The sequence below is a fragment of the Paramormyrops kingsleyae genome, chromosome 24, assembly GCF_048594095.1.
Source record: "Paramormyrops kingsleyae isolate MSU_618 chromosome 24, PKINGS_0.4, whole genome shotgun sequence".
Lineage (NCBI taxonomy): Eukaryota > Metazoa > Chordata > Actinopteri > Osteoglossiformes > Mormyridae > Paramormyrops > Paramormyrops kingsleyae.
The window spans coordinates 12687406-12713141 of record NC_132820.1 but is presented as its reverse complement, the minus strand read 5'-3'; the positions used below and the strand labels follow the sequence as shown (position 1 = coordinate 12713141).

The 25736-nt window shown below is 40.9% G+C and overlaps 1 protein-coding gene across 6 annotated transcripts; it reads right to left on the bottom strand.

The window, feature by feature from the left end:
* Positions 1–1702: 1702 nt before the first annotated feature.
* LOC111850635 (CMP-N-acetylneuraminate-beta-galactosamide-alpha-2,3-sialyltransferase 4-like) lies at positions 1703–24131 on the bottom strand. 6 transcript variants are annotated; one of them, XM_023824742.2, is made up of 11 exons: positions 23987–24131; positions 23619–23803; positions 21009–21078; positions 20190–20270; positions 16568–16665; positions 16121–16184; positions 13677–13772; positions 9849–10041; positions 9603–9743; positions 2767–2913; positions 1703–2228 (listed from the first exon to the last, which is right to left on the bottom strand). In XM_023824742.2, the coding sequence occupies exons 2-11, from the start codon at positions 23680–23682 to the stop codon at positions 2142–2144; spliced, it is 1041 nt and encodes a 346-aa protein (XP_023680510.2). In that variant the 5' UTR covers positions 23683–23803; positions 23987–24131; the 3' UTR covers positions 1703–2141. The 6 variants fall into 6 exon arrangements, with proteins under 6 accessions (XP_023680510.2, XP_023680512.2, XP_023680511.2 ...); XM_023824744.2 differs by having other exon boundaries at positions 23619–23742; positions 23987–24118; XM_023824743.2 differs by having other exon boundaries at positions 23900–24041.
* Between the last annotated feature and the right edge of the window lie 1605 nt (positions 24132–25736).

The window sequence follows — 25736 nt, the reverse complement described above, 5'->3', positions numbered from 1 at the left end:
CCATTTTGAAGGAGGATTTGGTTCAGAAGCCTGGGCGACAGAGGCCATGTCCTTCTATCTGTCTTACCCCCCTAGAAATAAAACCAGTGCATAGAAACACACAATCCCCCCCCCCATCAAAAAAAAAAACAGCTAGTCATCACTTATTCTCGGTTTTTCTGTATGCCTAATAAATGCATGAATGGATGTTTACATTTATAGGATATTTAAAGATTAAATGTGGGATAAATAAATAGTCAGTTAAAAAAGCTCATTAATAGTGTGTTCGGGTCCAAGATGAGTACAGACCCCTCCACCCCCACGAGCGAGGAAGTATAGCTGTCTTGTGAGACAGTCTCACACTTACCTGAGCACACTGCATCTCTGCGGGGGCTGGAACCGTCTTTATAAAGACCACTGTAGTGGTCACTATGGATTCATGCCTGATTTACGGGGGAAGATAATCCTGTGATCTAGTTATAAAAAATATCTGCACAGAAAAACACACACAATTCACCCTTAGATGCCTTGACCCGAGAAGTCACTTTTTATTTATTTATTTAATATTATTTGATGCAGTTTTGACTCAATCTTTAAGATATGCCTCATATATTTCATCCGTAATAATTTACCCAAAACATTAGAAATAGCATCAAATTTCTTTTTTATGACTATTCGCGCAAAAGCTATCGGGTCGGTAGCGACGCAACGTATGTAATAGTGTTACAAAAAACGTCCATATGTTGACATGACGGGAAGCTACCGACCAGAACGTCAAGTCTGCAGTTATCGAGTTATCGGATACAGCTCCGACGTCGTAGTATGGTACCCAGTGGTATGTTTAGTCTGTAACAGTTTACCAGCAAAAAGAAAAAAAAAAGTTTACAACAACTTTTTATTTGTGAGAATGGTATTTGGTCACTATTGACCTGATAATGTTATGTTGTAATATATATATCACAGTTTTGGATAACGTGTACACACTCGTAAAAGAGTACACAGATGAAGAGGTGTACCACAAACGGCGAACTGCCGTAGTGTCTCCCAGGAGCCATGTCGCAATGACCATAAAAATGTCACTGTAGTTTATGATTATTGTGTTGAGTAACACATTATCAGACTTAAAATTGTTATTGTTACTACATAAATACATGTATAATGTATATACTAGTTGCTATTATTGCTAGTTGCTATTATTAGCCTAGGGTACGAAATAGGTCTATTAAGAATTCATTTAATTTAATTTAAAAATATTCATAAAACTTAAAATTTTTTCAGAAAGTGTTGAGTAGTCATGGAAGAAACATTCAGTAAATGTTTGCCGAGTCATGGCCATTTGTGGCTTGATTTTTTTATTTTACATGGTGGGTCCCTAAAGGTATATATAAGCGTTTGTAGAATGGACCATGCATCTCAGGGTTAAGCTCTGTCAGCATGTAAAAGGGAAATAAGGTCACTCATAAGATTGATGTGATCCGTAACAGTTACATCAACGTTACTGTAGGGTCACTTTTGAGAATGTCTAAGCTATTCTCCTTCATTATTGATGGCTAAGGAAAGGGTGCATCGGAAAGATCCTCAATCTTGTGAAATCCAGTGTATGCCCTGCACTCTGCTTCCCTCTAGTGGCCACTATAGGAACTCTCGCCTGAAACAACAACAACAACAACTTCACAGAATGGAAAGTTATTGCAAAAGCAGCCAGGGAGATGTGACAGGAAGATTGCAGAAATGGCACTTTATTTATGTGCAGTTTTGGAGACGAGTTCCACAAAACAGGGAGAGACATAAAATAAAGCTATTCCATAATCAGCACAAAGGATCTGAAAACGAAATCAAAACAACACATCAGCTCTTAGGAGGGTCAATGGCAGTCTGTGAAATCAGGGATTATGGTCTGTGTGCAGCTTCTGAAAAGAACCCGTCTCATATAGTTGGTGCTGCTACGAGGAAATGGATGAGCTGGCTTTGTGAGTGATACGAACCACTCGGTGGCGCTTCCTCATACCCCATGAATGTGAAACTCACGGGTGCAGAGAGAGTAGATGGCCGGGGCACTGAAAGTCACTCTGTCACAAGCCAAACACAGTCACATGACCAGAGCCAGGCGGTCCCCCACTTCCAGTAACAGCCCAGATGCCAGAGGACCAGGTGCCTTGTCATTAGTGCTGGTCAAGGAACTGAATAACCCCATGGTCCTCCAGCTTCTTCAGAACCTGTGCTTCATGGGTGATGTTGTGCTGAGATCCCTGGAAATGAGGCAGACAAGCAAGTTCGTGATGAAGGCAGGTTCGACAAAGATGTCCGATGTCCAAGATCAGAAAGACCCAGGCAGTGGGCTGATACAGTGTCTTTCGGGAGGCTAAGAAACTTGGACTTCCTACACAGGAAAGTTGTGGGGCATCGAGAGAGCTTTCCAATGTTACTTTCCAATAAACACCTGCCAAACACCTGCCGTGACGGCTGTTGTATCATTACCCCTAATATGCATAAAAATGGAATAAATCATTCTATATTATATTCTAGTTATATGGATGTAATTACTGAATTAGTCTTAAAGCAGTATCTCAGATATTTAATATCTAATAGTAAAAAAAACATTTTCAGTTATTTTACAACCTTTAAGACTTATGAATGATCCACCAAAAACTATAGCTGTGAGATTCTACAGCTTTAAAACATGATGATGTTAACAAACCTGTTACTAACCAAATGTTTTTTTTTTTTGTGGGTGAGAACACAAGAAAAATGTTTACTTTTATTCCACACCCAAAAACATCCACTCACAATCATGCAGTTCATCATGTCTCTCCCAAAGTAATGAATCAAGTTGTTCTTGTCACTGGGGTAGCCAAATCCGGCTAGGTGGACCACACTGCAGAAGTTCAAAGCCACGTAGACAGCTAGGATCCCAGAGGTCGGGCAGACAGCTTTCTGCAGAAGGGAGCGGAGAAATCACACAATACAAGCAGGCGTTATTAAATGAAGCCAGTAGGGGGCATGCTGACCTGGGCTCCTAAGCTTGTGATGTCCACGGAGAGGTTTACATCATACAAAACTGTCATAGCCCTGGGGATGTCGGCTGGTTGATCATTAATTTCATAAGTTTGACCATCTCCTTTTTTCCAGATGTGAACAGAACATGTGAATGTGAGGGATCGCAGAAAACTGAAAATACACTATATTGCCAAAAGTATTGGGACACTCTGCCTTTATAGACACATGAAATTTAATGACATCCCATTCTTAATACATCGGCTTTAATATGGAGTTGGCCCACCCTTTGCAGCTGTAACAGCTTCAGCTCTTCTGGGAAGGCTGACCATGAGGGTTAGGAGTGTGTTTATGGGAATTTTTTACCATTCCTCCAGGAGAGCATTTGTGAAGTCAGGCACTGATGTTGGGCGAGAAGGCCTGGCTTGCAATCTCCGTTGTAGTTCATCCCAAAGGTGTTCTATAGGGTTGAGGTCAGGGCTCTGTGCAGGCCAGTCAAGTTCCTCCACACCAGACTCGCTCATCCATGTCCTTATGAAACTTGCTTTGTGTACTGGTGTGCAGTCATGTTGGAACAGGAAGGGGCCATCCCCAGACTGTTCATACAAAGATGGGAGTATGAAATCTCTTCTGCACACTGAGTGCCTCAGCATGCGTTACCCCCAATTTTACGTGGCCTACCACTTTGTGGCTGAGTTGCTGCTGTTTACAATTGCTTCCACTATGTTATAATACCACTAACAGTTGACCGTGGAGCAGCGAGAAAATTTCACGAATGGACTTATTGCACAGGTGGCATCCTATCACGGTACCATGCTTGAATTCACTGAGTTCCTGAGAGTGACCCATTCTTTCGCAAATGTTTGTAGAAGCAGTCTGCATGATTTTATACACTTGTGGCAATGGAAGTAATTGGAACACCTGAATTCAATGATTTGGAGGGGTGACCCAATACTTACAAAGTACTTTAGCCTATCGAATTGGCCACGCAAGTACAGTTAAACCTTGGATTGCGAATAACTTGGTCTGAGTGTTTTGCAAGACAAGCAAAAATTTTAAATAAATTTTAACTTGATAAATAAGCGAGGTCTCGCAATACGAGTATTACGTATATGCTTTGTCTGCTTAGTGTCACGTAATTACACCTGAGCTGAAGGTGGTTCTCTCTCTCTCTTTGTCGCTGCGGGATTGTGTGTAATCGTTTCCTATGCTTGGTCTCAGTCAGCGTGCCTCACTCATATAGTCAAAGTTTAGTAGAAAAGCACCACCCGAATAAGGGCGTAGCAGTGCGAGCGATGAATCTGTTTACTGACAATGCAATGTCCACATTTCCGCGAAATCGAAAAGGAGGCAAAAGTAGCTGTCATTGGATAGGTTCCTTGTTAAATAAAAAGATTCCAGTGAGCCAACAGATAGCAGTGATTCCGTTAGTTACAGTGAGAGTCATCCTACAAAATAACCCTCCTCTTCTCCTCTCTCTCGTCTCACTCACACCATCCACGATTTTTTTCAAAGGTAAAGTGCAGGTAAAATTTTTTTTTTTTTATGTAGTTTTACTCTAAATTTTGTATTAATAATTTTTATATGAATATTTTTGGGTTGTGGAACGAATCATCTGATTTTCCATTATTTCTAATGGGAAAATTCCCTTTGATATACGAGTGCTTTGGATTACAAGCACGTTTCCGGAACGAATTATGTTCGCAAACCAAGGTACCACTATTTTATAAAGGTAGGATGCTCTGATAAAGCATTTGTCTATTGAGATATGATACCTATAGTTTTAACTCTGGTAATACAATCTAGTAAGGTATTTCAGACCGTCACAACAACTGCTTGCATTACATTAGTTTGTGTTTTTCATTTAATTTAGTTATTATTTTTTGGACTATCCGCTTTTAGTTTCAGCCCATAAAAATGACAGCGTGTTTCGGTAGGGTAACACCGATTGATAGATATTTCTGTTGAAACGCGCTGAGGTAAGATAAACCGCCAGAAAACCAGAACCAGCCTACAGGCAGGGGGGTAGGAACCTGTACGCTACAGGTCTGCTTTGTTTAAATTTGACTTACCCATAGGGGTGGCCAATCTTATCCGCAAAGGGCCGGTGTGTGTGAAGGTTTATGGGATACCCTTTAGATTAGCCTTTCAGACCCAGGTGTGAGAACTCTTCAGCCAATCAGTTCTGTAATTAGTAATCAAATTAGGGAGTTGCGACGAAAGGCCGCATACACAGCGGCCCTTTCTGGATAATACTGGCCACCCCTGGTTACGGAAACATTTCTCCAATATGTCATTGGAGACACAGCTTTGTCACACAGCTTTTGAACAGGGATAACACTGACCTTCTTAGCTACCTATTCATTCATGCTCAAACGTAGCAGAGGCTTACACTCGAGGTGCACTAATCCCATATTTGGGGTCAGTATCGGCACCAATTCTTGCCTAATTAGACGGACTGGGTATCGGCCATATGTCACCAATCCACGTCCGATACTTATTTCATTTTGGCAGAGAGAGCTGCTATTTCTTGGTAAATCGATTTCTACAATCAATCGCATGACAGCTCTTTCCCATTTTAGATGCATTTTTTGCGGCACGCAAGCTGTTGTCTTTCAGTGATTTTGTCACTTAGTTGGTATGAGGGCAGTAACTTCCGTCTGCTGTGATGTCACACGCAATATGGGGAGCCCAAGAACATCAGACAAGAGGGTGACGATAGTAAATGCGACTTGCATGCTTGCAAAACAAACATGTCTGCAATCTGCAAGTATTTTACGTAACGTTTTACGTGTAATCTTTGTAAAAACAGTTTTGAGTTTTGAAACGATACAATTGTGAAAAGAAATTGTTGTTTATTGTACAAAGATATGCTAAAATTGTATGGACAGATTTGTCGGTACCCCTAAAGAGACTATTTATTCTAGCATCATAGTCATGTTTAACCTTAATTAGTACCACAGATGCTTTCAAGCTTTTCATCAGCCATTCAGCCTATTTAAAGGGAAAGAACATGCTACTATCATTGTGTGCACCACACTGACCATGGACCAGAGAAAGCAAAGGAGAGAGCTGTCTGAGGAGCTCAGAAAGAGGATTATAGATAACCATGTTAAAGGTAAAGACTATAAGACCATCTCCAAGCAGCTTCATGTTCCTGTGACCACAATTGCCAATATTATTAAAAAGTATAAAGTTCATGGGACTGTAGCTAACTTCCCAGGACGTGGAAGCAAGAGGAAATGCAACCCCAGGCTAATCAGAAGGATAGTGTGGATGGTAGAAAAAGAGCCAAGGAGACCATCCAAAACCATTCAAGCTGAGCTCCAAGGTCAAGGTACGTCACTTTCTGATCACACCATGTGTCGCATTCTGAACAATAATGGGCTCCATGGAAGAAGACCCAGGAGGGCTCCACTATTGACAGAAAAACATAAAAGTCAGAGTGGAACTTGCCAAAATGCATGTTGACAAGCCCCAAAGTTTCTAGGAGAATGTCTTTGGACTGATGAGACAAAACTAGAGCTTTTTGGTCAGTCACATCAGCTACATAAGAACATAACAAATTTACAAACAAGAGAAGGCCATTCGGCCCATCAAGCTTGTTTGGGGAGAACTTAACTAATAGCTCAGAGTTGTTAAAATTTTATCTAGCTCTGATTTAAAGGAGGGCCAGGGTAGCTTGCACTACACTAAACAGGAAGACTATTTCATACCCTAACTACAAGCTGTGTAACGAAGTGCTTTCTCAAATCCATTTTAAAATGTTCTCCCGCTAATTTCCACCTATGACCACAAGTTCTAGCATTTAAACTAATAATGAAGAAGCCATTTGGCTGAACAGCATCCAGACCTGTTAGAATCTTATATACCTGGATCATGTCCCCCCTTAGTCTCCTTTGCTCGAGGCTGAACAGATTCAGCTCAGCCAACCTCTCATCATAAGACATTCCTCTAAGACCAGGAATAATTTTTGTAGCCCTACGTTGAACCCTTTCCAAGGCAGCAATGTCCTTTTGCAGATTTGGTCACCAGACCTTAACACAATATTCTAGGTGGGGTCTTACCAAGTAATTGTATAATCGTAGCATCACCTCCCTTGACTTAAACTCCACACACCTAGAGATGTAACCCAGCATCCTATTAGCCTTTTTAATTGCTTCCCCACACTGGCGAGAGTGGGACATGGAAGCATCAACATACACACCGAAATCTCTCATAATCAGCTACCTTTATTTCAGTGGAACCCATAAAATATCTATACTTTATATTTCTGCTCCCTGCATGGATTACCTTACATTTATCTACGTTAAATTTCATCTGCCAGGTATCAGCACAGTCACTAATTAAATCAAGATCCCGTTGTAGCCTCTATGCTGCTAGTTCAGTATCTGCTACACAATCCACCTTGGTGTCATCTGCAAATTTAACCAGTTTACTTTATGTATTGGTGTCAATATCATTAATGTAAATTAGGAACAATAGTGGTCCTAAATTTGAACCCTGTGGTACCCCACTATGAACACAGGCCCACTATGACATTGTGCCTATAATAACTACCCGCTGCTTTCTGTCTGTTAACCAGTTTTCAATCGAAGCTGCTACAGTTCCTAAAATCCCTGTAGCTTTGAGCTTAAATAGGAGTTGTTTGTGGGGGACAACATCAAATGCCTTCTGCAAATCTAAGTCGATCACGTCGTAGGCCTTTCTGGGATCAATTTCTCTTGTAGCTTCCTCAAAGAACTCAAGTACATTAATTAAACAGGATCTACCTCTCCTAAATCCATGTTGGTTATCCCTCAGAATGTTATTTGAATCCAGGTAATCTACCATTTTCATTTGGATTATAGCTTCCATTACTTTTCCAGTTAAGCAAGTTAAACTGATTGGCCTATAGTTTGCTGGATTACTTCTATCCCCCTTTTTAAATATGGGTGTTATATCAGCATGCTTCCAATCAGAAGGTACCACACCGGCAGATAAGGCTCTATGTTTACAGAAGGAAAAATAAAGCTTTAAAAGAAAAGAACACCATACCTACTGTGAAAGATGGAGGGGACTCGGTTTTGCTTTGGGGCTGCTTTGCTGCATCTGGCAGAGGGAACCTTGACACAGTGAAGTCTCAAGACTACCAAGGCATTCTGGAGCAAAACGTACTGCCCAGTGTCAGAAAGCTGAGCCTCAGTCGCAGGTCATGGGTCCTCCAACAGGATAATGACCCAAAACATACAGATAAAAGTACTCAAGAATGGCTGAAGAAAAAAAAAAAAAAAGGACTATTCTTAAAACACCCTACATGAGCCCAGATCTTAATCCTATGGAACATCTATGGAAAGATCTGCCAATTGCAGTGGAAACGCCACCCTTCAAACCTGAGATCGCCTGAGCAAACTGCTCAGGCAGAGTGGGCCAAACTACCTATTTGCAAATGCAGACGCCTATTTGTGAAGTACAGAGATCGCTTGTTGGCAGTGATTGCTGCAAAAGGTTGTGCCACAAAATATTAAATTAAGGGTACCATCTTTTTTGTCCGTGCCATTTTCATTTGATTAATTATATAAAATTCTCAACTGAACCAATAAATCAAAGGCAAAGTCTGATTTGCGTTAAATATGGAATAAACAACAAAGGATGCCATTAAACTCTTGTCAGTTTTAAGTTATTTCAGAGATGTGTTTTGTGGAAGGGATCTGTGGTAGAAATTTGTGACACTCTGTGCTTCAGATTATGATGTCGCTTTCTTACTGAATCCAGGGAGCATCCACTTCGCTGCCACATCCATGTTTATGCTCGAAGAACTTTAAGTTAACATCCCCTTTATAGTGGTACAAAGAACCGGACCAAACTGGCAGGGATGAGGCACATACACTTTATGCAGTCTGCATCTTGTCGAAATGAAGCATATGTCCTTTGTACAACCTCTACGTCATAGGCCTGGCCACATGCATACAGCCGCCACCCAACTGCAGCTTTTTCTTGACTTCCTGCTCTGTCTGATAAGCATGTTCCAAACTCATACTTGTTCTCTGGTCAGCGTTTCTGCTCCTATCTAATGAGCACAATATTCAAACACATATTGCTACACTAAGGTTAACTCTTAATTCTCTTGAGCTTACATTCTTGGGTGTTAGCTGCCTAACACACAGGCACTCTTGCATCAGCATATAAACGTGCACCGTTCTGTGGCGTGTCAACAATGACAACTAATCACTTTCACTATTAAAGAACTTCGTGGATCAGATACCAGCACTTCACTTTCAAATGCCATGAGAGAAATGCTGGATAAGAGAACAATCCCAGTAAACAAAGGGCACGCAATTGTGCAAGACAGTGAGAGCAATATGGAAAAAAAAAGCATCAGATGATTTGGGGGTCGCTAGTTTGGACTGTTTTGTGCTCTCGCTGCAGTCTGAGATACATGAGAGGCTGTTATCACAACAAAGTGTAAGTAAAGTTGTTGAATGTTCAGCTACTATGAAATTTCAATCTCAACTACTTATTTAATAACGTAATTAATATAGAGTTTACATTAGGTCTTCGTTTGTTTCGCCTTTTGGCTGATTTTACAAGCACTGGAGCTGTGTTCTGTAATTATATTCGCCTGGTAATAACAACGTGCCCGGCAGAACCTGCTCACTTACATCCGGGCTGAAGGGAACCTGTAGCAGATCGCTGGCTGTGTGGCGCATGAAGAAGGGATCCAGTATACGGAATTGAGACGTCCTGCCCAGCCAGATCTGGGGCGGTGGCTTCCAGAAGCCCCACTGTACCTGGTCAAGTAAAGCCAGGGAGGGCCATGTCAGACACTTTCTGCTCCAGGAACAAATAAATACAAATTCCTCTACTAGATGTTTGGTCTGGAGATAAATACTTACTATCCTCTTCTTCTTGTACAGAATGTCCCTAAGCCAGATCAGGTCTACTAGCTTGAAAGGCACAAGCACCATGAGGGTATCCGGTTCGTTGTGCACTTTGGGGTCGTAAAAGGCCGATTCAGGGTAGAAGAAGCGCATGGTGGTCTTGTTGCCTACATCCTTCTCGTAGCCCCTCACGGGACCATTGTTGATCCTGTAAACAAGCAGAAAACAGATCATAAGGTAGCTACTTAGGCAGACGCACACAGACAGTGTCAGTGATGTAAAGAATGATGGCTGTCCCAGTCACCAGATCTCAGCACATTTCAACATCTTGAGATCTGCTGGAGACCTGAACAACAAAGACACACCATTCATCCAGCCATCTTCCACCTGCGTACCCCAGTCAGGGTCGGGAGTCTGTCCCAGTCAGCACAGGGCATAAGGCTGGGGACTCCCTGGATGGGATGCCAGTCTATGGAATGGCACGCACACTCAAACACACTATCATGCACTATGTATAGTTTAGAGCAGTGTTCCCCGCATGGACCCCGTCACAGTCCACATTTCTGCTCCCTCCCCATCCCTGACACACCTCTTATAGATATTCAATGCTTTTGATTGGTTGGAAGCTGGGAGGGAGCAAAAATATGGACTATCACCCAGTACCTGTGGACAGGGTTGGGAAACGCTGAATTAGACACACCAATTTTCCTAAAGGCATGTCTCTGGATTGCAAGAGTGTCTGGACAAGACCTGTATAGAAATTCCACACATGCAGAAAGGTGGCGGAGGTTAAAACATGCCAGATATGGAGGAATGAAGTCCCAGTGTCACCCTCTTATCAAACAGTAGGACTGATTATGAAGGAGTGACGAATCTCCAGCACAACTCAAGACACCCAAGATAAGGTGCGCTGATGTTTCCTGGTGACTGCTGGAGGACCAAGACCCTACTCAGACACACACACCCACAGGTCATTGCTGCTACTTCCCATTCAGAGCTTGCCTGTACATCTGTGCAGTGACAAGCTAGCATTAGCTATCAATATGGCCAGCTGCTAAAACAAAAATCATACAGTATCCCGCTCATCAATTAGCATGAATACACATTACATTCTACAAAGTGTCATTCAACTCAAACATCCAGACCTACCAGGCTACATCTGGTGTGTGTAGGTCATGGACGTATTGTTTGGCAGCTGTTAACTCTGGAGCTACATAAAACTAGAGGTGAATGAAATGAACACACCGTCATTGTTTCAAATGGTAAACAAAGACGACTTGGCAGGTATTGTGAACGCAACATTAGAAGGCAAAGACCCCTGTGACTAGGGATGGGAATCCTTAAGAAATTATTGATGTCAGTGCCATCATCGATTCTTCTTATCGATCCGGTTCTTTATCCATTCCCTTAATTCCTAATCACTGTAAAATAATCAAATATTAATTTATCACTGATTATAATTTTGTGGACAGGTAATTAGACCTGGTTAGCTATATTATATTTATTAAGAAAAACAGTAGTCCAGTTTTCTGCACCAAAAGCAGCTGTAGCGTGATATGAATAAACAATAAATTTAAAATATTCGTTATAACACTGTAGTAACAAGCACAGAGTAGAGTTGGATGTCTCGAGACCGGTCTTTGTCTCGATACCACTTTTATGTGGTCTTGGTCATGTCACAGTCTCGACGGTGTTTGGTCTTGGTCTTGTCTTGGTCTCGGATCCCTCGGTCTTGTCTTGGTCTCGCTGTCTTGGTCATGCTGTCTCAGATCGACATAGTGTTCAGGAGATTTTGAGCGAAAAGTATCCATGACACACAATGTAATGTTCAATAATGCAACATTATTATTTTTTCGCCTTTTGTGCCCTTCAAATGCAACCAATCAATGACATACATGCACTTTGTTGTGATTCAGACATTGGCGCTCATCCAATCAAAATACGCGTTATACGCACAAAATAAATGTAGCGCTAGTTAAACGTTAGTTAAATGTGTAATCACATGCCACTGCAGACACCAAGATGTCAGAATCTTTTAAGCACTTGTCCTTATTCTTATTAATGCACAATTTGATGTGCATTTTGTATTGGTATATAGTACAGTGGTACCTCAGTTCTCAAACTCATTAGAACTCGAATTTCTTAAACGTCGAACCAACCAGTTGGGGAAAAAAAATTACCTAAAACTCGATCTGAATCTCAGAAGTCGAACCATGAACACCGACCCAAGATAACTTGTACGCGCAGGGAAATGAGTCTCTCACGTCTCTCAGCGGAATTCGATCAGAACTCAAACTTTTTAGGATTCAATCCGGAGTTCTGAACAGATTAAATTCGAGTTCTGAGGTACCACTGTATTTGTAGTTTGCATTTGATTCATGTGACTTGTGCGCATGTCTTTATATTGTTTGATTACAGCATTTTACTTAAAATGGTGTTTGACTAAATAAATCTGACCATTGACTTTTAAATAACATCTGCATATCACATTGTGTTGACTTAACAGGCCTAATCCATTTCAGGCAAGTTGATATACAGTGTCATTTGGCTAGTACTACTACAATGGGACATGATGCAATTTCAAGTTTATAATTGTGTATCTTCAATTTGATGTTACAATTTCATCTACAAATTAAGTATAATTGAAATCAGTTACATATTTCCCATTCTTTAGACAGTTGTTGGAGGTGTTAGCAGTTTTGTCAGGTGACTTTGGGACCAGTCAGTACCTGTCATGTCAGTCCTCAACAGCACACAAAAGTTAAGGGAGTCTTTTTTTTTCGGTCTCTGTCTCGTCTCAACTTTGTCTTGGTCTTGTCTTGGTCTTGGTAGTATCTTGGTCTTGGTTTAGGCGGTCTTGACTACAAGTCTAGCACACAGGCACATTACCACAAAACCAGGCCATCCTCTTAACATCTGCACATGTTAAACTTACTAATGCTCCTAAAGTGGATGACACCCTAGTTTAATGTTACACATCTGCTTTACAATGTACTGACATACAAAACTAATGAGAGCATTTCACTACCAGTACCTACTGAAAAGCTTTTTGCTCTACTGTAGTGAAAGGATGCAAACCTTCCACCACAAAGTTTGTCACAGCCCTGTGGCACTCGTTCACCCTCTCCTCATTACATTTTGCTGCCTGGAAAGCTAGCGTGAACACATTTCGTTTTTCTGGGCATGACGCGATTGCTGCCTCAGAGGAGTTATCGCTGCCACCTTGCATGTCATCTTCTAAAATGGATAAAACAAACGTACTACATAATTCGTTTATGTTTCAGAAAACGTGCCTGTAGGTCAGGGGTCTCCAACTCCGGTCCTGGAGAGCTACTATCCAGTAGGTTTTCTGTCCCACTTGGCTTCTGATGAGCCACACCTGCTCCTGGTATTTACCTGAGAACAGGTGTGGCTCATCAGAAGCCGGGTAGGATAGAAAACCTACTGGACGGTAGCTCTCCAGGACCAGAGTTGGAGACCCCTGCTGTAGGTTAAGGCACCGTAGTTAGTTAACCGCGACTATGGAGACCACAGAGCTTGCACGCGGCGGAGTGGTGAACACATGGCAATCATTAAATGTAATGCTGTGTTGGCAGCTTAGATGCTTAAGCATATTGGCATGTTTGTAAAATGCAGCCATGCCCTGGACCGCTTCCTCCGCTCCATCAGGTGGATTCCAAGTCGCGGAAAGTCCGGATAAATCGTTAGTGGAATCAGAGGTGTACGATTCCGGTTCTTCGCAACAATAAGAACTTGTTCCAAAAATTGAGACCAGTTCCAAATTCCCATCCCTATCTGTGACTGTGGATGCTTTGAAAGATGGAAGCTCACACTCATTTTTACCTGATGACCACATCGTACTGGTTGATGGTGTTCCCCAGGGACTTGTTCTTCATGGTGAACCCATTTCCAATGACCACACAGGTTCTGCACTTTGAGCTGCAGATAGATCCAAACCAGTGAGTGATAGTCTTACGGTGTTCAGAAAATCTAAGAAATATATAATTATTATTCATTCAAAAAGTGAACTCAGTTTAAGAGAGTGTAGATGGGTAATTCCTAAGTTAATGCTGAGTTTAAGAAAATGCAGACGTATTTATATTTGGTGGCCGGACTTGTGACCAGTGGCTATGATACCAGCATATTCCTGATGATTCTGGGATCTTTTACTTTTCTGGCCCTTTCTACTGGAGCTCCTCCCATGTCCCACCCCCGTAGGTACGGCTGTGACTAAGTTACTTCAGAATCCTGTATCAAGACTGGGTGGGGATCTCCTGCTTGCACAGTGCCACAGTGAAACCTCTTGTGATTTTTTTATTTTTTTTGTGCCTTTTTTGTGCACTTTTAGCCCTAAACTGCGAAGGATTGTCTGTTGCCTCTTTTCTACCAACACAGAGCTGGTACTGGTGCTGGCCTGGTTCTTGCTTGGTGCCCGAGTTTCCACCGGTCTCAAAAAAGAACGGAGTGGAAAAAGTTAGGTATGTGGAAGTGAGAGTAAAGGTTTGTATGTATTCTGGTTTTTTGGATTTATTTTGATCATTTCCGGATTTGAAGTTTTTAGTAGCTACCGGGGTGAAGAAAAGTTTTCAGAGTATGACTCGTCGGGCTGTCTCTATTGCCTGTATCCACATTTGTCCCCTTAAAGACTCTCCAGTTTGTGTCCTAGTGAGCTTATTCTTGCTCATTATTTTACGGCTGTCTTGTTAAAGATCGCACAATTAAAGTCTGCTAAAAATGGAATTTTGTTGTCCGTGTCGTAATCTCTTCACCACTCGAGCGCCACAATATTTTAATTATTCAATCTGGGACCAGTTTATAATTTATTATTATATCTGGCCAGCAAACTGATCTTTCATTTTCCACAGAAAAAAATGATTTAATGTTATTCCACTAAAAAGCTGGGAAGTTGCTTCACTGATGAACTATACCGGTTATGGATTGAATTTTCCGGGTATGCATAAGGTTTTTACAGGATACCCTGTCCCACTTTCGCTGGCGTTACGGTTCCAAATTCTGAGACCAGCTATTCTGTGGTGCTGTGCTGGAGCCATTTTTTTCTGGACAAGGGCTTGTTTTTTGTGGTGGAAACACACGGAACCGGTTCCGGACTGAGAAAAGTCCAGCACCAGCTCCGGCACCTCAACGGTGGAAACAAGGTACTTCTACGCATGCCAAAACAAACTGTTTTCCTCCCCTTCGGACTTTGGTGATACCTGGAAGCTTTTCAACTGATACTGCCTACCATGACCTACTTAATAAGCTGAATGCTCTCATTACATTTTACTGGTGTTTAAGTCAAGCCAAGTCTGGCAAGTCTCTTTTCAAGACGGTTTCACCGCATTCCTGTCTCATATGAGTTTGAGAAAATTTTTTACTGTGGCCAGATTCTTCTTTGAAAGAACTACACTGCACACTAGGGGAGGAGGGATCAGTCAACAACACCCAGAAGAGTGAGTAATGTTTGATAACCGGCCTCCATTTTTAAGGGAACCTTAAGGCCGTTTATGAGGTGTCCTAGGCACTGGTTAAATACGTTTTTCCACAAGGCTTGACATCAATTGGCAGTATGCAGCCCAGCAAGCTAGGCATCAGTGCCAGCGTCCAGTAGCTTCAAACTCTGTGGTCGGCAAAGTAATCATAGCGCAGTTAGGCCCTTAAGTAGGGTCTGCCACCCTATCAGCGCTAGGCATCCTGAGTAATCCTCTCTGACCTCAAACTTTCCTCATTTGTATGCCACAGTGGACAAAAGTATTTGCTGAATAGATACTAGCTGCATAATTTTAATGTTTTTTACATTTTACGTTTTTGTTCTGATGACCGGTCTTGTAAATTGATATTGACTTTATCATCCTGTTTTCTTCTCCAAAGACTCAATAGCAATTGTTTTAGGGTTTTATTTCCCCATACATTCCATTACATGAATCTATAAGTAAATGTCTAAATGGGTGAAACCTACTAAAAACCACTAGATGGTAACACGGGCCTTAGACTAACAAACAGGCATATATAACCAATATCTACAAATTCAGTCTCACCTGGAATCAGCACAGCTGCCCCTAATCATCCCTACAGGGTCATACAGACGAAGACCAGCATGGCTTCACAACCAAAGCCTTATCACCATGGTAACATAATATCATTAAAAAGCACTGAACAATTTGCCCAATCACGACCAACGAAGCCATGTCGAACACCTTTTGTCAATTTAAAAACCGCTACTGACTGAAAATAGCAAAACGTGACATGGTTTTTAATAATGAACGACGGTTAGGTTTTGCATCTCCTACCTCTCCAGATGTTCAGGAATGTCATCATAGGGCAGGACTGAAAAAATGTTCCTCAGGATGTTCTCTGGGGAGTGAAGATAATGCATTTTGACTTTGGACATTCTCAGACAGTCATACTATCATATTTATATCGAATGATTAATGTCTTTAATAACAGGTGGTGGAAAACTGCATCTGTAGGTAGCAACACCTGTTGGGTTAGCTACTCCCAGTATGTCAGGCTCCTGAATGACATTTAATTAATCTGTTTACTAGAGAACCACTCTGGCCCAGGCATGTAGTCATGTCATAAATAATGGGGTTGAATCTCCACCCCTGAAATTTGTTTACTAACCAGTTAGTAGAATTACGAGGTTAAACCCCACCTCCGACATGGTCAGCAAAATCTACCTAAGGGGTAGTGTAATGTAACTTTCTGACCAGCACAGGAGGACAGAGGTGACGTACCACTGGCATTAATGCCGTAAGGCAGCGGTAAACTGGATGAAAAGTCCCTCCGGGATAATTCCTTCAGCCTCAGGAAGAGACGCGTGTTTCTGCTCACGCTGGGTTTCACATGCGGCGTAAAAAAGGGAAAAGGCACAATCACAATGGACGTCTTTTAAAATATAAAGTCAAGAGAAAAAGTATAATACATATACCAAAGTTCTACATGTCTGCATGTGTATACAGCATCTACCTTTGTGTCCTTAACGGCTCCCCACCTGTGTGTGAGCTTATTCTTTATTCTCGCCCATTTTACCACTAGTTTTACTGCCATCTCATTATCGATTCACCACTCGAGTGCCACAATGTTTTATTGATTGGAAACACACACACAATCTGAAAAAAATTGAGACGACAGCAGAATTTTCACTTTCAGTATGCGTCTGGGTAAAATATACATTTTTTAAACTCCACCCTGGTTCTTCTCTGTGTCTCATTAATTCAGGACTTCGTTGCTTTATGGGACTTCAGTCCTGCTTCTAGCAGCCTGATACGGACTGTCCTAGCGTGCAATTCACACCACTTAATTTTTCCCATTCTTTATGAAGGTTACTTGAGGTCATCCTCTGATTTACGAGGCACTGCCAAATACGTTAACAGTCATCTCTGTTATCTGGAAGTCTCTTCCACCCTTTACCTGGCTGGTTGCTGGTATTTCCCAGTGTCTCTTGTCTTCTGCCAGAAGAAACAGAATTAAACCAGTATGTAAGAATGCAGATTTAAAAAAATCTATATAGTGGTCTTGTAATTATTTCCAGAACTGTGTGTGTGCACGTTAGGCATGCAGCGATGAATCGCGAATCGGTTAAAAATCGATGTAAATGTATGACCGGCTGAAGTGGATAATGAATCGCTACTTTAGGAGTACTTCACGGTACTTCACGGTACTGTACTTAACAGAAAAACCAGTGTAATATTACATTTGATTTCACAATGTCAGTTCGACGGCAGATGTTTTTGGTTTTGACCGAACGCGAGATGGCGAGGGAATTTGAAATTGAGAACACCCCCCCCCGATCTTAAATCGGCGGTGTGGCAGCGTTTTAGGTTTCTGGTAACCACAAACGAAAATGGTAACCACAAACAAGACAAAAACTGTGTGCAGACATTGTAAAAGACTGATAACATACACAAATAGCACAACGAACATGCTTCTGCATGTCCACCGGCATCACAGTGAACATTCACCACCGCCAGAGCGAAGATTATTAAAAGGGCAAACCACTAAAAAGCTGCACATGCAAGTACACTTCAACATCCTAACATCCCTTAATAGCTTTAATATACATTAATAACAAACATTACATGATTATACAATTATAATGTCTTATTATTATATAATTTTTGTTATTGGTTTGCTATTGTTAGTGATTGTATTTGTCCTCAGTGGGGAAACCAGGTGTCCATCCACATGGTTTCAGGTGTGGGTGACTTGATGACCAAACGCGGTTGAAGTATGACTTCACAAAGAAAGCATAAAAGCATGCTTCACTACTATATTTTAGCTCTTGGTTATACTGTGAAAACAACAGCTAACTTTCCATGATATGCATGGCAACAGAGCTAACTTTCCATGATATGCATGGCAACAGAGGAAGTTTGTACTGCAAGCAGAGGTAAGTGGTAATTAGAGGTGGAAAGTTCAGGTCCTTTAGCTTTTATATTTTAATATAACAAATATATATCTACACTTTATGATTAATATTTCTAAACTAGTAAATACAAATGAAAAAATTGGATGCCAAAAAGTCTTTAATTAGGCTACTAGAAACATACATAACGTACTGTTCCACTTCGTTTGTACATTTTGTTTTAAGCATTGAGGCATTTGCAGTTCTGTTTGAACGTCTTCCAAGCGAGGACACACAATGCTTAAAATGCCCCACCTTCTTTCTCCCACTGGCAACAGTATGGAAGTAAATCTGTCGTCACAATTTGAATTTTATATGCCACTGAAATTCTACCATTGAATATTTATGCATTGGAAATATGCATCGGAAATTTGATGGTCCGAATTCACATGCAAAAATACGAGGTTAAAAATACGAGTTATACATCCGGGATACCAAGGCTAAGCAATTGAATCTGTGGCTGCAATCGACTTGGTCTGTCTGCAGCTGACATGACAAGAGCATCTGGCTGCGGCTGCAGGGTGCAGTATAAACTGACTGCAGCCAAGTCGGACAACTTCTACTCCTCGTAGTCTGCGAGATCTGACTGCAATGGCAGCATTGCCAGAAGGGTGTAGATAAATCTATACAAATATCACCTGCATGCACATTACTTCTTTTACAATAACCAACTCCTGATACAAACTGTTAGCAGTGAATAAAACTATTGTGTATAGTGGCTCTGTGTAAAAAGATAGCTGCCAGGAAAATTATCAAATACATGTATTTCAAGGATTCAAAGTTTTTATTGTCATGTACTGAGTACAATGCAATTCTTACTTGAATGCCTTCTTCACAGACTAGACGATTAAACAAATAAAGCAGCGCAACATTATAGTAACTAACAATAAATAAACCACTAACTTACGTGTACTATTAGAGCATTTATGTCATTTATTTAAACTTTATTTTACCAGGTAAATTAACTGAAAACCAGTTCTCACTGCTTTACGTCATATTCGGGAGAAATAGCAGATTACGCATCGGAACTGCCTGGGATACAAACGTCAGGACCAGAATGCATTGCTGTTGTGCTGTAAGCGGCTCCATGAAGTCGAACGCAGCCACAGATTCCATTGCTTAGCCTTGGTATCCCGGATGTATAACTCGTAATTTTAACCTCGTATTTTTGCGTGTGAATTCGGATCATCGAATTTCCGATGAATATTTATGCATTGGAAATATGCAATGTTAGAATTTCAGTGGCATATAAAATTCAAATTGTGACGACACAGATTTACTTCCATAAACAGTGTCACTTGCACTCATGCATCAGAAGCTGTAGCGAGTGTGCAAAACAGCCCAAGCTAGCGACTCCAAAATCATCAGTTGCTTTTTTCATACTACTCGTGTTGTCTTGCACAGTTGTGTGCGCTGTGCTGTGGGATTTTCCAGTAAATACTATTCCACCTCTCAAAACCTTGTTTTTACAAAGATTGCAAATCGCCGTGCTATTAGTAGTTGTTAAAAGGATAAAATACTTCATGGTTGTCACCCTCTTATCTGATGTTCTCACACTCACCCTACTGCGAAGAGTATGCACATGATGTCACAGCAGGCGAAAGTCACTGTGCTCACACCCACTGAGTGGCAAAAAGACTGAGTGGCAGCGTTAGCATTCAGCTCGAATGCCGAAAAAACGCACATCTGAAATGGGAAAGAGCTGCCATGCAATTGATTGTACAAATCGATTTAACAAGAAATAGGAGCTATCTTTTTACAGACTGCCGAAAACTAAATAAGTGTTGGATGTGAATCGGTCACATATAGCCGATATCCAATCCATCTAATAGGGATAGATCGGTGCACTTCTGGTTGAAACAGAACCTTGATCTGGATTTGTACCTTCTGGACCTGAACGTCCCACCTCTGCTGGTAATGAGAAGCTGCCGGTACCTCTTCCCCACACTTACTTCAAACTCAGGCTGTCCCATAACCTGGAGCTGTTACATGGGGTACTGTAGAGAGATGCGGATGTGCTGGAATCTTCCAAACTGAAGAAGTAGAGAAGATCGTATGTTCACCACGTTTCAGCAAAGGAGAGAGACGTGAAGGACTCAGAAGAGAATATCCTTAATCAGATGCAACAAAATGAACAGATTTCATCAACATCCTTCGATTCATATTCCAGTTTGTAAACCTCAACATGGAGCCATAAAATTTTAAGGAAACAGTAAATAAGCACTGCAGTCCATAATGCTCTGAGGATTCATGCTCCATTGTTTCCAAGTTGGTTTGATCTCCCATAAAATGAATTGGAACAACAATGTGGGAAGCTCCCTCTGTCTTCCAACCATTTACAATCTTTAAATTTATATTTGAAATATATAAATATATATGATTCAAAACCATAATTCAACAAATGAGAACTACATGAAGACCATTTTATATCACAGCAAAGAAAAAAAAGTTTGAATGGGATTTGGGATGTAAATGAGAATCACGTTACCGTGTCATCAAAAAACAAAATTAATTTAACAAGATGCTCAGAAGACGACGAAAAGCTCGGCGTCTTCTCACACGATACACATGTTGTAACATGTTAACCTAAAATTTGGCAGTATAGGCACGATATGCAAATTTGGAGTTTTAAGTTTTAATCTGGGAAAAAAACAGTGACTGAGGAATCTTGAGTAAGACATTCCAGGTCATAAATACTAATGATGTTAAAACTAATCCCTAATGAAATGGATGTAGCAGCATTGGGAGGAGAGAAAGGTCTAGTTCCTCACCTTTGCAGGATGGAGAAGAACTGGTAGGAGACAAAGACCATTCCTAGCAGCATCACTCTAATGAGCCAACCTGGGAAGAACAGGGGTGATTATGAGTTCATCTTTTACATGCATCCAGTGTGCTGCTCTGCTTTTAATCTGACCATCAGCCCTGCACAGGAAGCTAGCCTGCCTTCTAGATTATGTTTCTCAGCCAGTGTCACCAGATGGGTCGACTGGCACTGCTTCTGCCCAATTCCATCAGACATGGAGATCAAGTGATCATCTCTACTGGGTGCAGTGACCTCAGACTGGCCACATCTTTTAAGCAAGTCACGATTTCCTTAGGAAGGAGGTTCTATGCAAAGCCGAGACCTTCATGTTTTGCATTTCTTAAGCTCTAGAACACACTACCGTACATCCATTCATTCTCCCTTAATGTTTTGGTAGGTTTCTTAGTCAATATTGTGCAATATCTGGATTTCTGCAAATGCCTGAATTAGATCTATTTGCCTTATAGCTTAAATATTATTTTACACTTATCAATTGTCATGATTCTGGGTCACATGAGGAATACCTTAATCAACTGGGTAATTATAAAGAACACATTTAGCCATTCATTACAGACTTCAGAAAATGCCCACCAGATTGATTAAATGGAAAGCAGCATTCCTCTTCCCTTTTTTTTTTTTTTTTTTTTACATAAAAGGTACAACATACGTTAGCTTTCATGAAGGCAACCAAGGGGTTTTTTTCCTTCTAGGATCCATATGACGAGCTAACACAGGTCATTGTGTCCATGACAGATTTGTATGGAGTCAGAATAGTGCCATATGTACTTGTATGTGTACTTTCCAATTTGCACCCGTAAAAAGAAATTTGCTCGCTCTGAACACAATTTTCATTCGCAAAAAAAAAAATATTTTGCAAATACACGTGAATATTTTTTGTAAATGCGAAACCAAACATCTTCTGCGATGGGCTGGCCCCCCGTCCAGGGTTGAATTAATTTGATTGGTGGCTATGCGAGCAAATATTTATCTGCAAAGCGCTAGGCAAGTTAGTGCCAAAATTATTTATGTGCGCAAGTGTGAATTTGCACTCGCAGGTTGGTATTTGCAAGAGGACTTGGATTTGCAATACAGGTTTTGTACTTGAAAACCATTCTATCTTTGTAAAAGATAAAAGACAAAATTTCACAATAAGAATACATACACAGTGCTTGAAAGGATACAAACAAAAGTTGCTGTGTCTTACAGGGCTGAGGTAGAACTACAATTGGCACTAGGTTTTGGGCTGCAGGCTCCTACAGCCTAGGAGCTACTGGGAAAAAAAAGGCTAATTTAAGAGAAAAAAAATCATATCAAGTACAGAAAGGGTTAAACTTGAATGAAAGTTGCTGTGTCCCATAGGCCTAAGGTAGTACTACAATTGGTACTAGGTTTTGGGTCACAGGCTTCTACAGCCTAGGAGCTATTGAAAAATCTTTCTACCCAGTTTTTCCTTTTAAAATGATACTTTAAAATACAATAAAGTGTTAAAAACCAGTAAAGTTCACTGTGTCCTGAGTATGTCAGGTAGTTGTAGAATATGCACTCATTTTGGAGTTACTGGGTCCCATTGCAAGTTATTGCAAGCAATCAGTATTTTATTTTTCTGACAGTAATTCGTTGACGGTCCCTAAATCAGCGATGCGCGAGAGCTTCCGAGGCTGTGGAATTGGTCTTTCGACCGCCTTATGCCGTCTAGCGTGAGTGATGCCCCGCCGCTAAGTCTGGAGAGTGTGGATCTGAATATCCGTCGAATATCCAGCCTAAAACCGATTTCACCTCGGTAATAACTTGTGCGCACAAGTTATGTATCTTGTGTGCACAAGATAGTTACAGTCCGTATGAATGGTCGCGACAGAGGTGAAGCGACATGAACAATAGTTTTTTTTTTCGGTCCTTATCGGTAATCACAATAATACAGTATGATAAACAATTACAGTAAATACATCATTACTGACACCTGTTTATTGTATTTATTGAACCTGTTTATACCCGTTTTACTATGATTACCGATAGTGAAAGAAAAAAGTATTGTTTATGGCGCTTCACCTCTGTCGCGACCATTCACACGGACTGTGTAACTCAGCCTTAATGCCAAAGTAGTGCGCAGCAGTGTTGCATTTACTCCGAGTAATATTAATTGCAAGGCTACTGTATCTTATTCTATTGTACCCCTGATACCAGCAATGTATTTTTTTAGGAGAACGATTCGATTAAACAAGCGAGTAACATCAAACACACAGCAATTCGTCTAATTATGTCAATGAAATCATTTTTGAGAAATCAGTAAACTCTTGAAAATTGCAAATGCAGCTTAACCTAGAGGTCTAGCAAACGTAGTACGGCAGCTATACCGCAGCTAACCTGTTCCTTACAAATATTAACTTGTGCGCACAAGTTTTCTTTTTTATAGTATAGTATATATATATTATTTGTATATATATTATTTGTTCAGCGATTGGCAATCTTCAGTTACGTTATATCCAACAGACCGATGAAAGCACAAAAGTAGTAACAGGAAGAAAAAAGTTCCCGTTAAGAGCATGCATGTGTGTGTACTGCGTCGATCGGGAAAGCTTACTTTTAGTATTCTTACGGGACAACGTCTCCGGACTAACCGAAGTTTCCTTTTCAAGGAAAGGCATCGGAGCTGAAATAAATCTTTCTTCACTCTTTCTTGAGCTGCGTTGTCGCGGTCACTCCATCTTAATGCAAGACGGACGCCCACATGGACTTTGGTTGTAATTATTCATGCTTAGCATTTGGCTGCAGTATAGATTACATTTGTTAATACCAAGAAAACTTGTTCGGTGGGAGAATGCCATACTGTCCACAAGTGAGTAAACAATTGCTTTGACGTACTTGAGAAACTGTACTTTCAATGATCCTCATTACGTCAGACCGGGCAAAGTCTGCCGGCTTTTGTTTCTCAGACATTAATTAACTTACCAGCCCAGTCCAAATCACTACAGTTCTGACCCCACCTCCCTCTCTTCTGCAGCCTGACTAACACACGCACTGCCTGGAGCGTCTATGTTTCTACAAACCCAGTAGGGGCAAAACCACGCCCGTGCCCATATTACGTGCCAAAACCACTACCCTCTTCAGATGACGCATACCTCCAAGGTGCAAACGCGCGAAACTCAAACCGTACTCACAAAACCGGTAAGCAGAACGTGAAGTTGAAGGTGAAGACGAAATCCAGCATAAACTAAATTAACGTTTTGGAATACTTGAGCTTCGACGTAATAATTTTTATTAACGTTATAAAAGAAGCCTGGGTTTCCCTGCTTAGACTGCTGCCCCCGCGACCCGACCCGGAAAAGCGGTAGAAGTCAAAGTCAAAGTAAACTTTATTGTCATTCGTACCACACAGTTTGAGAGTGCATGGTAGAACGAAATTGCGTTTCTCCTGGCTCCATGTGCAAAACAAACAGAAATACTACAGTATAATATAATACAATATAATAAAGTACAGTATAATAATACGGGCTACACAAAATACACACAATAAAACACAGAACTACACAGAGAACAGAACTACACGGACAGCTACTATTCAGCTCAGAGGTAAATCTCATGCAGAGTAATAGTGCTCAAAGTTAAAATTTGCGAGTCAAATTTTACACAGTATCTCACAGTTTTAGTATTATAGCAGAGAGTGTAAGTGCAGATTACTAATAGGTAGTAGCAGCAGAGTATAGTAAATATGGAAACATGTTTTAGTATGTGTTATGTGAATGTTTCATTATATGAGTATGTAGTGCGTTGTTCACAATCAAATATGTAGTGCTTTTATTAAAGTGAGATTAGAAGTCTAATGGCCTGTGGGAAGTAGCTCTTGCTCAGCCCTGCAGTCTTACATCCCATACTGCAGTAGCGTTTACCAGATGGTATCATGTTGAACAGTCTGTAGGCTGGATGTGATGGATCCCTGACAATCCTGACCGCTTTGCTGAGGCAGCGAGATTGGTATATGTCGTGAATAGATGAAAGAGGGGTCCTGATCATTTTCTCTGCTGTCCTCACTACTCTATGAAGGGACTTCTGGTCAGAGTAGTGAGGACAGTAGAGAAAATGATGATGAATAGAAAATGGATGGATGGTTATAAAAGTCGATAATGTAATAACTGGCTAATAATGTAATGCATTTTATATTTAATTTGTTACATTATTGAACAGTTATTACATTAACTTATTACGTTAAGAACTGGTACATGTGTTATGTTATTGGCATTGTTACATTATTGGTAGTTGTAACATTATTGGCTGCTACAAGGTGAGTTCTGTGGGTTACACTGGTTTTGCTATCACTGTGCTGGTACCACACGCAGTTGGGCTGTTACAGTCATTAAATTTTAGTTGGTGATTTATTGTCATGCAAATAATTGCGTTTAACGATTTGTCTTTTTATGATCCTTTTATAACAGTAACTTAATTAGTTTAATAATTCACATACATCTTATGAAGGAGAGCTATTAATTAGCACTGACCACTTGAACATGAAAATTGCATTTCGGTTTACCTTTGTAAACAAAAACTTTGCAGGGCAGATATGACATAAATAGCAAGAAGTTAAACGCCTCGAGATAAACAGCTGATGGCTACCATACCCGCACCACCCACCCGATTTTACCTCACACATTTGCACATGCGCGGCATTTTCCAGCATGCATACACCACTCAGGCCTCCAGACAT